At 43.2% G+C, this 15619-nt stretch overlaps 1 protein-coding gene across 3 annotated transcripts in view; it reads left to right on the top strand.

The window, feature by feature from the left end:
- Window positions 1-15619, top strand: part of CRTC3 (CREB regulated transcription coactivator 3) — a 121498-nt gene that overhangs the window by 69144 nt on the left and 36735 nt on the right. For all 3 annotated transcript variants that reach the window (XM_075558020.1, XM_075558021.1, XM_075558018.1), the window contains 3 exons: window positions 9601-9662; window positions 11596-11652; window positions 14383-14483. In XM_075558020.1, coding sequence (XP_075414135.1) covers window positions 9601-9662; window positions 11596-11652; window positions 14383-14483 — 220 coding nt within the window. The remainder of the gene's footprint in view (window positions 1-9600; window positions 9663-11595; window positions 11653-14382; window positions 14484-15619) is intronic.

Here is a 15619-nt window from a genome sequence, read left to right as displayed (position 1 = left end):
GCCCAGAAACCAGGAAGTTGGAGAGAGTGCTTATGTTTATTAAACACATACCCATGCTGGGCATTGTGCTGGGGAGTTCCTGCCATTCAGTCCTCAACACACACTGAGTAGTTTGGTTTTCCATCAAGGAAACTGAATGCCAAAGTAACTTGCCCTAAATCCACTGCTAAGATTGGAGGAGCTCAGATTCAGCCCAGGCCATGTGACTCCTAAACTTGCGCTCGTAGTGATTAGGTTGTCGTTTTAGAGAGACCTCAGGTGAGGGAGAGACTGGAGGCAGGGAGCACAGAGGAATTCCATCCTTTTCTTGTTCTCAGGCTTCTTGTAGTTTATAACCTTCTCTGGAGACAAGAATGAAGATATCTCTCATTTTTAACATGCCCCCACCCCAACCAATCCACAGCCATCCTGACTTCTAGTTTTGTATATTAATTATATTTTGAGAGCTGCTTTCTGGAATATGTACTAACTTTTACATGTGATGCATAAGGATAAGGGAACTATAGCTAATTCACACGTGTGGATCAAGCATTATCTATATGCTTGGAATGTTCCAGCAAAAGACTTTAAAAAATATTTCTTCTTATTATTTAATAATTTCTCTTTTTTCTAATCCCCTCCCTTTCCTGTAGCTGGTCTCTCTCTATTTAGTTTATTATCCATTATACATAATATATTCAAATGTAGTTTAGATACGTAGATATACACATAGCTTTATTAACCAAAAGAATACATCTTAAAATAGAAGGAGATTGAAGAATAAAGAGCACCAAGTTCATTCAAAAAAGCATTTGTTAGATATCTATCAATGTCACAGACCATTCTAGATACCAGTTACATACCCTCTTCCTGAGTTGCTGATAGTTCAGTGCAGTGGTTTTCAACCTTCCTCATGCCGCGACCATTTAATACAGCTCCTCATGTTGTGGTGACCCCCCCCCCCCCGCAGCCGTAAAATTATTTTCGTTGCTACTTTATAACTATAATTTTGCTACTGTTATGAATCAAGCCACCCCTCTGAAAGGGTCGTTCCACCCCAAAAGGGGTCGCAACTCACAGGCTGAGAACTGCTGGTGTAGTGGGAGAGGCAGCTAAGCAACGAAGTGGTCATAGCACAATATGAGGTGCTATAGTTGAGGCAGCGCGGAGGCTGTGGGAATTCATAGAAGGTTCAGAAGGCGGCCTGAACCAGTCTTGGTGGGGGTATCAGAGATAGCCTTCTGGATGAAAATATACTTACTCTTGAAGGATAAATAAAAAGTAAGGTAATAATCTGTTCATTTATTCAACAGATTTTAAAAATACATATTATACAAAGATAAACAACAAAAGACACAGCACTTCAACAATTTGTGTGTGTACAATTTAGTGAGGTTGGTTACATTCTTCAAGTTGTATCACCTTTCATATCAGTCTTTCTGAAACTCCCACTGTCATTAACAAACTCAGTGCTCCCCTGAGCTTCTCATCTGTCATTTCTAGTTGCTGGTGTCAGTTTGATCTCACAAAGATGAATTCTTTAGAAAATATAATTCTGAATACTTTACTAATTAAAGTTTAATTATTTGGTTCAAAGATTACTTCAAGGGGTAGTTTCAGCTCAAGGTTCAAAGATTTCTTCAGGGTAATAACTTCAGGGTGTCACCCAGTCTCTGACTCCAGAATGTGTAGATTCCATGAGAATTTGGAATTCTGTATTCAACATATGTTGTTTTAGTCTCTTGTAGTTGTCAGGTACTGTTCTAAGTACCAGGGGCTGAGTGGTGACTAAGGCAGACATAGTCCTTGCCTTCCTGGAATATATAGTGGTAGATAACAAACAGCAAACTGTTTTAAACAAACAAAAAAACTTTTCCTTAAGGAATATAAACCTGGTAGCAGTGAAGTGCTATGTGAGGAGTAGAGTTGGATAGGGAATGTGCCAGGCAGAGGAAGCACAGTCCCAGTGAGAGAGTGAACAGCGTACGTTCAGTAGACTCTCTCTTTTTGGATGATGCATCTATCTCGGTTGTCTAGTGTTGCTATAATGGAAATACCACAGACGGGGGTGCCTTTAAAGAACAGACATTTATTTTCTCACAGGTTAGGAGGTTAGAAGTCTGAATTCAGGATGCTGACTGTAGGGGAAGGTTTTCTCTGTCCACCTCATAATGACTCATAGGATGGCAGTAAATTGCTCCATAGGATTTCCAAAAAGCAAACCAGACTTACTCCATGGAGCCAATTCTGACTCATAGCGACCCAATCGCTAGAATGGAATTGTTCCTGTGGGCTTCCAAGGCTGTAAATCCTCTCTACAGGAACAGAAAACCTCATTTTTCTCTCTTGGAGCAGCTAGTGTGTTTGAACTGCTGACCTTGTGGTTAGCAGCTCAACTTGTAGCCCACTACACCACCAGTGCTACTCCATAGGGTTTTCAAAGCAGGTTAAACCTTTATGGAAACATTGCCTCATCTTTCTCTTGAAGAAGAGCTGGTGTTTGAACAACCAACCTATTATACCACCATGTCAAGTGAAACACTTAACCCATTGTATCCATAGACATAGGGGCTAGGATTTATAACACACATTTTTTTTGAGGCGGGGGGCAGAGGTGGTACAATTAAATGTATAACAGTGTCACAGAGCATAACTGACCCTGCACAGCCTCATTTTGTGAGAGTATCAGCAGGAAAGCAGAGCAGCCCTTCAGGCGAGAAGAAGCACAGACCAAATGAATACATAACTAAACGGGTACATCAGAGAGTCTGAGTCTGATGCACTGATCCGGAGAGACCTCTCAGTAGTTTCCTCTAAAGCCTCTAATTGGGGATCCTAGGGTTAGGCATCTGCCAATGCAAAGAAAATTCTTAAGCTAGTCTGTTAACAAAGCAACAGGTTTGAGAGTGAAAATCTTTCAAGGTTTTCAGGGGTCATCGGCTAGTAATAAAATATGAAAATGGAATGATCATATATATTGATGAGCATGAGGGAGCTTCAAAAAACCTGATGGAATGAATAAGAAGATAATGTCATTTTCCACAAATTTTCTGAAGCCCTCTTCTGTGAATAACCCTTGGGAGAACATGAAGTGCTTTGATTCCACGATTCCTGTGTTCTGTTGGTGGAATACATAGCTTTAAATAGTTGCTCTTCACCTTACATCTTCACAAAGTTCTCTCATCTTAAAGCATTAAAACTGGTTTGACATTTTGTTAGAACAAAAAGAAAAGGCATATATATTCAGAATTGTCCCTATAACTATTTCTAGACATGGGTGTTAGTCTCAGGCAAACTGCCCTAGATAAGGATTCAGTCCTATGATTTCTTGATCTTAAATAAATTGAGCATTGTGTAATAAATATTCCAGCTTCCTCCCAGAGTGGGCAGCCACAACAGGCAGAGCCCGGGCACAGGGAGATTCCTTTGCAGTGGGTAGCCGTGACTGCAGAGCAGGCTGGTCATTGGACTTTGCTGCTGGCGTGGGTGGATACCACATGTAAAAAGACCTGAGCCCTGCTACAGCTGCGGCCTGGCCTGTGCCCCACTCCAGGCAGAAGAGAGGCACTGCTGGGGCTTGTTCCTGGCTGCAAGCCTAGTCTTAAGAACTCTGAGAAGCTCTTGTACCTAGAAGAGACAGAGCTCCCTTCTGCAGCTGCCCGTGTCTTTTGTGGCACTTCTCACCCTTAAAAGGCAGAACATAACGCTGTATCCCAAACACCATCCTGTTGAATTTCTGAGCTATTAGGATGAATGTGCAGCAAATACAGTATTTTCTTGGACCTTAACAAAGAAAGTGACCTCAAGGAAGAGATGACCCAGTCAGGGTGCAGTAAAGCACTGATGAAACATACAGATTTCCTCTAGTTCTTTAATGTCTTTCACCCTCCCCCCCACTATCATGACCTCCCTCAATTCTACCTTACAAATCTGATTAAACCAGAACATGTACACTGCCACAGATAAAAGCCCGCAACACAGGGAATCCAGGGCAGATAAACCCCTCAGGACCAGTAATGAGAATAGAGATGCCAGGAGGGCAAGGGGAAGGTGGGGGAGAGAGAGGGAAACCAATCATAAGGATCAGCATGTAACCCCTTCCCAGGGGGATGGACAACAAAAAAAGTGGGTGAAGAGAGATAGCGGATGATGTAAAATATGAAAATGATAATTTATAATTTGTCAAGAGTGCATGAGAGAGGGAGGGATGGTAAAAATGAGCTGATATCAAGGGCTCAAGTAGAAAGAAAATGCTTTGAAAATGATGACAACATGGACAAATGTGTTTGACACACTGGATGAATGTATGGATTCTGGTAAGAGCTGTAAGAGACCCCAATAAAAGTATTTAATAATAAAAAAGGATAGAAGTATTTAAGAAAAAGAAAGTGACCCACAGAGCACTCATAGGGAACACTTTGCTGTAAAGATGTAGGTTTTGAACCGGAGGAAAAGAAGTTAGAAAATTTCCCATTTGTTTTCCCAACCGGGTTGGAAATACTGCATCTAGGAAGCGAGGGTGAATGGAACAGACCTTTGCTCTGATTCTTGGTATCACGGTGAAAGGAAAATTTTAGGACACTGGTTTATATAATACGATTTCCTTACATTGTTTTGCTGAACAGGACCCTGTGCTTATTCAGTCTGAGAAACACTGCACTTTTTGTCCCTCTAGGGGCTGCATAGTGTAGAAGAGGCCTTCGAGATGCCCTGCAGGGGAGAAATTGCCTCCCTATAATCCAAGGCTTCCAAAACTCGTGTGACCGCAGCCTGAGTTTTACTTAATACCTATTATCATCTTGAAAGACTTCAAGCTGCTGGTCTTTAGAGTTTTTAAGGGAAAAATATGATTTCAAAATTCCTTATGCAACCTGTTTGCCACTTACGTGCTTACGAAAGCTCCTACCTTAAAAATGGACTTGCACATATGTCCTAGCAGCATACATGGTTGGAGGAAAAGGGATGGGAGGAAGTAGATCGAGGGTGAAGACATAGTTGCGAAGGACAGTGCCTGGCTTCATATACTAATCTGACTTCAGAATTCATCTTGATGAGTGGCTTCCACGTCCACAGGCCTGTCCTGCAAACTCCGACCCCGGCAAAACAAAGTTCCTGAGGGTAGGAGGGTAAAAGGCTGCTTCCAAGGTTGCCGGTAGAAGGGGATTCCTGAGCTCTGCCCCAGGTGTGCTTACCACGTGAGTACCGGAAGCCAAAAGAACCTGGCCTTCTCACCCAGCCAGGAGACAGGCCATGCTGAGAAAGGCAGGGTGGAATTTGTTTTTCGTTTCTGTGGCTCAGTAAGCCCCACCCACTGCTACGTTGGCCAACAGATGGCCTCTCTTATCAACAGAAGAGCTACTCCCCTTCCTCTAGAGCCGTGCTTCTCACCCTTCCTAATGCAGAGACCCTTTCATACAGCTCCTCATGTGGTGATGACCCCACCAGCCATAACATTATTTTCATTGTTACTTCATGTCTGTAATTTTGCTACTGTTAGGAATCGTAAGGTAAATATCTGATATGCAGGATGTATTTTCATTGTTACAAATTGAACATATCGTAATTAAACATAATTAAAGCATGGTGATTAATCACAAAACAATATTTAATTATATATTGGGAAATATTTATGTGTTTTCCAATGGTCTTAGGCAACCCCTGTGAAAGGGTCATTCGACCCCACCCCCAAAGGGGTGACGACCCACAGGTTGAGGCGGTGTCCTCTAATAACTTCTGAGTTCAGAAGGTATTAGGAGCCTCATGGTCAATGGATTGAGTCTTGAGTGGGAGGAAAAGGATTTTCCCCAGCAGAACTGTAGAAGTGGGAAAAAAAGGACCAACTTGGGTGTCTCTGAGGTTTCTAACTAGAGCACTCAGGTAGATGGTATCCTGTGGACTATAAGAAGAGCAAGACATTGAGATTTCAGGTGGAATTTGAGGGCGAGCGGCTAATCCACTGGGGAAAGATGAAGCAGTCTGCTTCTATAAAGATTGTTGTTGTTAGGTGCCATCAAATCAATTCCAACTCATAGCGACCCTGTGTACAACACAATGAAACTTTGCCCGTTCCTGTGCCGTCTTCACAGTTGTTCTTATGTTTGAAGCCCACTCCATCTTTTCCAGGGCCATGGAAACACCCTCTACTCTGTCCTGTAGAGTCAGTATGAGTAATGCTCTCCTCTACAACAGGGGGTTTGGTTTGACGTATTACTTTATGGAGAAGCAGAGTAGGTGTTGGAAAGATGGAGTGGCACAAGAACTCCAGGGATAAACCTTCACCCAATTCACAAAAAGAAGTTAAAAACCAAAATAGCTCCTGGGCGCTGGAGGCTTAGGTTTGTGGGAGTTGGAGCCTTGGGCTTGGAAGAGATTCTGCAAGAAGAACCTGTGGTCAGGGCTTGTCAGCCATTGCCATCACGCATGAAGCTTAGAGTGCCCAGGGCACCCTCTCCTGTGTCCATGCCTGTCCCCTCCTCCTTGCCCTTTTGCTTCCTGGACCCCAGGAACCTGAGTCTCGTCTCCCTCCCATCCCTTTGAGAATCTCTGCATTGAGGGGATAGGGCTGAGCAATAAGCACAGGATGTACGACCGAGATGTGGAAGAGTTGGCAAAGTTTTCCAGAAGGGAATGCATGGGGTTAAAAACAAAACTCCAGGATAGAGCAGGAGAGGTTTATTTTTCAAACTTTATTATTAGTTTTAAATTTTCATCATTGTAGTCACCTCTTCCTCTTGACCTTTTTCATTATCTCTTTTTTCTAGTGTGGGAATATTCCTTGAGCCAAAACCTAGGCTTAACTAAGGGAGGTAGTGGAGGAGGAGCTGGCCTGGTGCTTTGGAAACCCTGTATGTCTTTCATGTTTGCAGGATGCCAACTAGCAGGCACTCTAAAATAGCTTGTTGAATTAATTTGGGAAATCCACGTTTTCCATTTAGGTGGTTCCTTTGGGACATATCAGTGTGGTGGAATAATTAAAATCACCTGAATAAAGTTGTCTGCAGCCCTCAAAAGGACTCACCACATACATGCACACACCCACACCTCCTCCTCCTCCCTCCAACAGTCATGGTTTGCTCGGTGCCAGTAGTCCTTGGGTTTGAAAATGCCATGTGATTAGATGGTGGAACTGCTGCTGCGGCTGCTGCTGCGGCCCAGTCAGCTGCTACTTGTGGTGACCTTCTATGGAAATCAGATGAGACCGGGAGCATCCAGAAAGCCTGGAAGTTACATCTTTTCACTTCGGATGCCCCAGCCTAATCCTGTTAAAAATGTCCAGGAATCTATTTTCATATGATTTATAAAGATCAAAAAGGTTAAATGCTAATTTATTTCACAGCTTTGAAAGAATCGGCATATGGCCGTTGTTCATATTTCACTACTGCAGTCTCATTTGCTTTACCAATACTAAGTAGTTGAGCTGAGTGACATTTGTGAAAGGATGGCTGTGTACTGAGGAGCTGTAACTACTGCTTCTTGGAGGGAAGCTTCTCTGGACAGAAGCTCATCACAGCTTACAGACCTGGGAAAGGTAGCCAACCACAGGTGGCAGGGCTCCTTGTCTCCCCGGTGACTGCTTCAGCTCTCAGCGCCTTCGTTTTTTCATTATCCTCCGTTCCTCCTCCGCCTCCCGCTGCCGTATCCTAATCTGTGCTAGATACTCGGTCTCATAGGCATGGTCTGGCAGTGTCTGAATAAAGCTCTCTTTTATTGCATCGAGTTGCGTTCAGATTAAGAAATAAATGTAGACATGACAAGGAAAACTCATAAGTAGAAAATGAAACTTGTACTCCCTGCTTCTCCTGGCAAAGGCTCCGGTTCACACTAAATCCTTAAGAGCTCGTTAGCGCCCATCTGTATTCATCGCTAAGCCCAAGCCTGATCTGCAAGAGAGGCCCCTCTCCACCAAGACTGTTTCTTCCTGAGTCCAAGCAGAGGATGCTGTCTTTTATTGCGTGTCATTCTTCCCAGAGAACACTCAGCTGGTTTGTGTCTCCTTGGGCACTGGTGTGAGTTAGTATGCTGTTTCTTGCGAGGCAGCTGAGTGAGTTGTGGGTTTGACACCTCTCCTGCTGTGCCAGCTGTCATCCAGAATGGAGTTCAGCTCTTTCCACTGTAAAAATGGAGATGGTAGTGTCAATCTCCTAGGACTGTTAGGATTAAATGCTCAGCACAAGTGTGGCACACAGCAGGAAGTGGCTTGATGTTCAAATTTCTCCAAATATTTAAGGAGCTAAAGCTCTGGGCTGCTAACCACAAGGTCAGCCATGAAAGACCAGCAGCTGCTTCTCAGGAGAAAGATGAGGCTGCCTGCTCCCATGCAGATTTACAGCCTCAGACACCCAGGAAGCAGCTCTCTCCTCTCCTGGACGGTCTCACCAGGAGTTGGAATTGACTGAAAGGCAGGGAGTACCGTATGTCTTTTTATTCTTTCCCCCTTAAAGTTTTGGATCAAAAGTATTATTAATAATTGCCAATTCTTAATTTTAGACAATCAGTTATATGGGGAGGCAAAAAAGAATGGGAGTGGTTTTGAGGAGGGGAAAGTAGTGGGGCTGGCTGTGCCCCACCGCGGTGGAGGTGGAAACAGGCGCTCCGAAGAGGAGTCTCGGCAGCTAGTGAGGAGAAGGGCAGAGGGTTGCAGAATCTGCTAAGTGTCACATCGACAGTTTGCCTTTTGGGGCTGAAGAAAATTACTGAAGCTTTTCTAGCAGGAGAATAATCTGGTAAAAGTGTTTTAAGAAGACTACTGTGTTCTAAAATATAATTAAAACAAAATTAACCAAAATAGCTATGGCGCACTCAGCTGCATCCATTGATCTCCACAGGCGTCTGGAGGGTGTTCACAGGCAGGCTGGACTCAGTGAAGGGTACAGAATTGATAAAACAGAGCTCCAGTTGGCACCAATAAGTTGATCGCTCTCCATACATCTGATAGCACTCTCGGTTGTAAGTGACAATCACTCTTAACTTGGAGACAGGAGGAAGCATTAGCTTATGCCCTGCAAGCCCAGGAGCTAGACAAGGATATACAATATCATTGCCACTCAGCATCTATGTGGTATTTTCTTTTGTGTTGATTTCATATTTCAAAAGACTTCTTCCGAGGGGAGAAGTCCAGGCTTACATGGTCTTCAGTTCTTCCACGTCAGTTGAGGACGCTCCCCTTTTTCTCCTCCTTATAACTCTCCTTGGTCTTGAACCCTCCCTGAACCAATCACAGTTTCCAGGGAGATGAAGTACAATAATGGGAATGTCTCAACCTGAGTCCATCCTGTGGAACAGAGGCCAGCACAGAATGACAGACAGCCTTACCAGGTCTGGGGTAGAGGACAGGTCCAGTTCATAAAAACAAAAGATGCTAAACAGGCAAAAAACAAAACCCAACACATGATAAAACAAAAAGTAGTTCTCCGAGTGAATCATGCAGAGAAGATGCTGGTGAAAAGATAGAGGGATCATCCTGGAGGAAGTTGATTAGAGAAAGCATGAAGGAAGAGCTGTTGGATATAGAAATAAAGATAAGAGCCTCAAACTTAGCTGTTTAATTCACTCTCCATTATCCTAACTTAATTCTGTCCGAACTTTCTATTAATTTTATTATTCCTTTATTAAGAATTCTACTTTGATGGTAGTACGATTGGAGCCAATTATTCCTCGCAGCATCTGGATGAGAGTTGGCCAAGGTAAGCTAGCCACTCATTAAAATATATGCTGAACATGTGCTTCTGTGGATGGTTTCACTCTTTCTTTATCCATCTTGAGTATTGTTTTAGAAATTTATCAAGTATAGAGGTGGTTTTTACTCATAAAATTTATTCCTTTCCATATATAGGCTTCTGTGAGAGTCTAAAATGAAAATTGTTTAAATAAATCTAAATCTTCAAAGTTAAAACTAAGTAGAAATCTATTTGACATGCATTTAATAACAGAATGTTTCTAGTTTGGTATTCTTGTATTTGAGACGCGGAAAAATAAACCACTTTTTCTGAGGGTATGTTAGCTACTGAAAGGAACAAAAGCATATTTGAACTTTTTTAAAGCCCATCTAGACAGTGACAGACTACAAAGTTAGCTGCATCAGACTGCTGTATCCATTGTGTGATAGCTTTTCTGATTACTGAATCAGATGGAAGGCGCCCCGGTGCCACCGTGGTTAGGAACTTGGCTGCTAATTGAGAGGTCAGCAGTTTGAGCGTACCAGTCATTGCACAGGGAAAGACGTGGCAGTCTGCTTCTGTGAAAGATTGCAGCCTTGGACACCTTGCGAGGCAGCTCTGCTCTGTCCTGTGAGATCACTGTAAGTCAGAATCAAGTTGACAGCAACAGCTTTGGCAATGGGTAGGGCAGATTTAGGAGGCATTCAAAATACAGATACTTAAAAAAAAATGTAGCTCTCTGGGCTGAAATCTCCTTATTCAGTCTCTGGGCAAATGCCTACGATGGATAATGTAGCCTTGACCTAGAAGGATAGAACGATGTATAATATCTAGCCTCTACCTCACAAGGGTCTTTACCTCTCCTCAAGAACTAATGTGGGATGCAAGGTTGTAAGATAGATATATTTTATTTTAAATCAGAGGGGGTATCTCTAAACTGATACTCTTTTTATTTGTGCCCAAGAAAAGTATATTTTATTTTCCCAAGCACTAGCAGTATTCAGACTAATATTTCCTTAAACTACTGTGTTTTTATGCAGATAACACATGCCTTCCACATTAGTTTGTCAGCTACTCCCTCCCTAGGGAGGTGTTTCATAACGGCCACTATGTCAATTTTTAAATTACATAAATAATATTTTTCTTCACAGTCATCTGTTTTTTTTAAAAAAACAAAAACGTACTGCCACCGGTTCAACGGTAACTCATAGTGACCCTATAGGGCAGGGTAGAACTGCCGCTGTGAATTTCTGAAAGTGTTGCTCTTTACAAAAGTAGAAAGCCTCATCTTTCTCCTGAGGAGCTGGCTGGTAGTTTCAAACTGCTGACCTTGAAGTTCGCAGCCCCAAATGCAACCACTACACCACCGGGAGTCCATCAATATAGGAGTGTACATGTTTGCTTCCAGGATTGCCTACTCACCCTGAGGGTGTACAGTGAGGGATAGTTTCTTACACAACTGGAATCAGGTCCAACATCCCCTAAAGAGGACTCCAGTCATAGATTTCAACTTTTTCCAAAGTTTTCAAAGGTCCTTGTTTGCTTTTTCTTTTCCTTTTTTTTTTTTAAGCAAAAGAAGTGTGACGGTGCAGTGGTCACGTGCTTGACTGCTAACCCAAAAGTCCGAGGCCAGGGGCCAGCTGGGGCTCCATGGGAGGGAGACCTGGTCATCTGCTCCCATAGAGACTGCAGCCTGGGGAGCCCTCGGGGCAGCTCTGTTCTGCCATCGAGGGTGGCTGAGTGTCAGAATTGACTTGATGACACACACCCCAAACTGCAACGTCTCCATCAAGCTCACCCTGGACTCGTGGGTTGACGTTTTTTAGGACTGGAACATTTTCAGGACTTTTCTCAGGTTGTATAGCTGAGTGAGCCTGTTCTCAAACCCAGCTCTGAGTATGCTCTCCTTTGCTCCCAGTGCATTGAATTCTTTTCCTTTCATGTGATTCTGCTTCTAAAGGCCTCCTTGGAAAGAGGAAAAGCATCCTGGGTTCCGGCTATCATCTGCACTTAACAGGTACTTGGGCTGTTTCTTAGTAGATGCAGATGTGTTCAAGGAGAGGACCAATCAATTTGATTAGCCTGATGGGCTTTACAGTTCACCTGACAACCAGAGCATGGTCTGTGTCAGCTGTATTTGACAGCCGAAATGCTAAGAACAAGCCCAAACCCTTTATTTAGCATGTACGGCATGTTTCAGGGGACACCGTACCAGGGTAGGAGCTCTGCCTCTGTTAAATGTGCATGCTGTTGAACATGTGTATGAGCATGGGGTGCTGATGAGAGTTAAAGTAATAACGTGGGCAGTAAACATGAGCCATTGGTATGAACCTTGGGGTCTCACGACAGTGTTTCACATGCTCTTTCTCCAACCCTGACAAGACTACAAGGATGGGTATAATCGTCTGTTCTAACAGGCTAAGGTGACTAACGTCTCTAATATTTGATAAAACAAATTAAAAATTAAAAACAAAAGGCCTCTTCACAGTAGAAAATCTGAAACTCAAAAAGAGTTATGCTGAGGCCTCTTGTCCATTCTCCAGCTTAGTCCTTATCAACAGTCTGCTGACCACCTCATGGTAGAACCAACAAAATATAGTATTTCACCTTTATAAGTATTTCAACAGATTAAGACTTGATAACTCCAAACAAACCAAACTCACTGCCATTGAGTCAATTCTGACTCATAACAACCCCAAAGGATTGATAAGAACCTTTTAAAAAAAAAAACATTTTATCGGGGGCTCGTACAACTCATCACAATCCATATATCCATCCATTGGGTCAAGCACATTTGAACATTTGTTGCCATCATCATTATCAAAACATTTGCTTTCTGCTTGAGCCCTTGGTATCAGCTCCTCATTTTTCCCCTCCTTCCCCCTTCCCCCCTCCCTCATGAATCCTTGATAATTTATAAATTATTATTTTGTCATATCTTACACTGCCCGAAATCTCGCTTCACCCACTTTTCTGTTGTCCATCCCCCAGGGAGGAGGTTCATGTAGATCCTTATAATCAGTTCCCCCTTTCCACCCCACCCTCCCTCCACAATAAGAACCTTTTTTTTAATTAAAAAAACACAACTATCGTGACCTCATTATAGATAACAAAATTACCAATGACTCTTTAATATTATTGAATACTTAGTCTGTTATTAGATTTCCCTGGTTGCTTCTCAGCATTTAATCAATAATCCCTTGAATCGCTTTGGAGGGACCCTTGTGGCTCAGTGGTTAAAGCTCTCTGTGGCAAACCAACAGGTCAGTGGTTCAAACCCTCCGGCTGTTCTGCAAGAGAGAGATGTGACAGTCTGCTTCTGTAAAGATTTGCAGCCTAGGCAATCCTCTGGGAGCAGCTCTACTCCGATCTGAAGGGTCTTCCACTCGACATCATTGGGGCTTTGCTTGTTTTGCTTTTGCTTGAATCTCTTGAGGCAGTAAAGGAACAGGCATCGGAGTCCTGGTTGCTGAGTCCAACCTTGTAGCCTAGTGCCACATACGGCCCTCACCTGGAATGGACCACACAGTACAAAGAGTCATTGTAGGCTAATTAGAACTCAGCAAGTCACCCACAGCCCTTTTTATGGAAGAAAGTATGACCATTGACTAAGGTAGATAATCATCCCTTGGCATCAAAGCTATGTGAAAATTGAAGCTACCTAAAAAATTTCCAAACTTTTATAACATAAGAAGTTAGAAAATTCCCTAACTAGTCTCCTAGTCTCAGTCTTATATCTCTCCAATCAAACCAGTTCCCAAACATTTTGCATTAGGATCCTTTACATGCTTAAAATAACAATAACATAATAACATTACGTTAACCAATAATATGAGGGGGCTTCAACAAGTTGTGGGAAAGTGTAATGAAAAGATAATGGAATTTTTCTACAAACATTTGAAGCCCTCATATAATTTTAAGACACTTAAGTATATTTGCCAAAACTAAAAATAGACATTTGCTGAGAAAAGTAGCCCTGTCTTCTAAATCTCTTTCTGGTAGCTGAATTCTCTGCTTATATATTCCTTCTGTAGTGATACCACACATCTAGCTGATGGAAAACTTCATGGTAGCCTCAATGAGAAGGAGAGTGGTGAAAGAGCAAATAACATCTTAGAATGATGTTGAAAACAGTCTTGTATGTGCATTCCCCTGAAAGGTTTTGAGATCTTTCATATGAAGACAGTTCTCAGCTGCAGCTCAGCTGCAGAAAATGATACTGGTCACAGTGATCTTTTAAGTCAGTGGTTCTCAACATGTGGGCTGCTACTCCCTTGGGAGTCAAACAACCCTTTCACAGGGGTCACCTGATTGATAAGAGTAGCGAAGTTACAGTTACGAAGTAGCAATGAGCATGTTATGGTTGGGTGGTCACCACAACATGAGGAACTGTATGCAAGGGTCAGGGCATTAGGAGGTTGAGAACCACTGCTTTAAGTTGTGAGGAAGAATCAGAGGTCTTTGAAGGCCGCTGTGAATCTGATGCCCACCTTGTTGAAACATCATTTGCCTTTAGCCACAAAGCATCAGGTCATATGAGTACAGATTGAAGCCTGTTTGGGTTGTGGGTGACCCTCAGAGGCTGTTACTCATGTAAGACACTTCAGGTCTAGACTCCTCCTTTTGTGGATGATGGTAGATTGGCTTATCTTGCCTTCTATCCTGGTGGTAATATTCAAGCAAAGACTATGCTGTTTTCACTAAAGAAATCGTGGATTTCATCTCGTCTTTCTCTTCCCGTCCTTAGGACCAATTCTGATTCTGCTCTTCACACAAGTGCTCTGAACACCAAACCCCAGGACCCCTATGGAGGAGGGGACCAGTCCCCTTGGCCTGCCCCATACATGGGTAAGACACACCGACCCCATGGCTATCAGTGTGAAATTCCTCAGTCTGTCCAGCAGGAACCGTGCACACTTCCCTGGCTTGCTAGTCTTCAGAGAAAAATGCTCCTCACTGAATGTGTATTCATGATGGAATCAGGAGGGAGCACAAGTCATGTCCTCTGTCCTGCTTCTTCCAATGTAATGAAAGCCTACTTGGTTGGCATCTCTGGCCCTCAAGCATCCTCTTCTCCCTATCACATTTACTTTTTGTAGACCCTCGTTAACTTTTGCATGAACTATTAAAATAACTTTCTTATGGGTCTCTATTCCCAGTCTTGTCTAATTGCATATTGAGTTCTCTAAGGGTCCCCTTGTCCCAACCAGGATCTGAATAAACAGAAAGAAAACCAGAAGTGACACATGGGCTAGATATCATCTTGATTACTGACAAGGCCAAGTTGGAGGAAGTGACTTCTCTTTGTAGGGCCCGGGACTGATGATGACCGAGCCCCAGAATGAGTCAGACTCCTGCAGTGACAGGCAGTCAGGAAGGGCCATCCCCAGGGAAGAAGTAATCTGATAGAGACTGAAAGCCGGGGAAGAAACTGCACACTGTGAGGGTAGGCAGGCAACTGAGCAGGCCTGCTCAGTTGTTTCTTATTTTACTGGTCCCTTGGGACAGAGTGAGTAAAATGGGGCTCAGCAGAGGCAGGAGTGACTAAATGACTACAGGTGGGGAAATGGCTACTCTTGCCATTCTGTTGCTACTTTTTCACCTTTTTCCCCCCTGTTTCGTTGTGAATTCGGTGACTTTACAGAGCAGATCAGTTTGTACACTTAATAATTCATACACATTCTGATTTAACTCCTTGCAATCCCCTCACCCTGTGTTTTCTGTTGCTGTTCCTCATCTCTTATCCCTTTGAATTTTGTCTCTGGGGCAATATACCCTTTTGATTGTAAAGTGTTGATTATTCTAACATGGAGGTGAGCTCATTTCTAGACTTGAAGTGTACGGGCCGTAGTCTTGGGAGTCCCACCAGTCTGTATCTGACCAGTAAGCCAGTCTCCTTAATGATCTAGAGCAGTGGTTCCAACCTTCCTCATGCCGCGACCCTTTAATACACTTCCTTATGTTGTGACCCCCCCAACCATAAA

The sequence above is a fragment of the Tenrec ecaudatus genome, chromosome 9 (assembly GCF_050624435.1).
Source record: "Tenrec ecaudatus isolate mTenEca1 chromosome 9, mTenEca1.hap1, whole genome shotgun sequence".
Lineage (NCBI taxonomy): Eukaryota > Metazoa > Chordata > Mammalia > Afrosoricida > Tenrecidae > Tenrec > Tenrec ecaudatus.
This window is presented reverse-complemented; position numbering and strand designations above follow the sequence as displayed.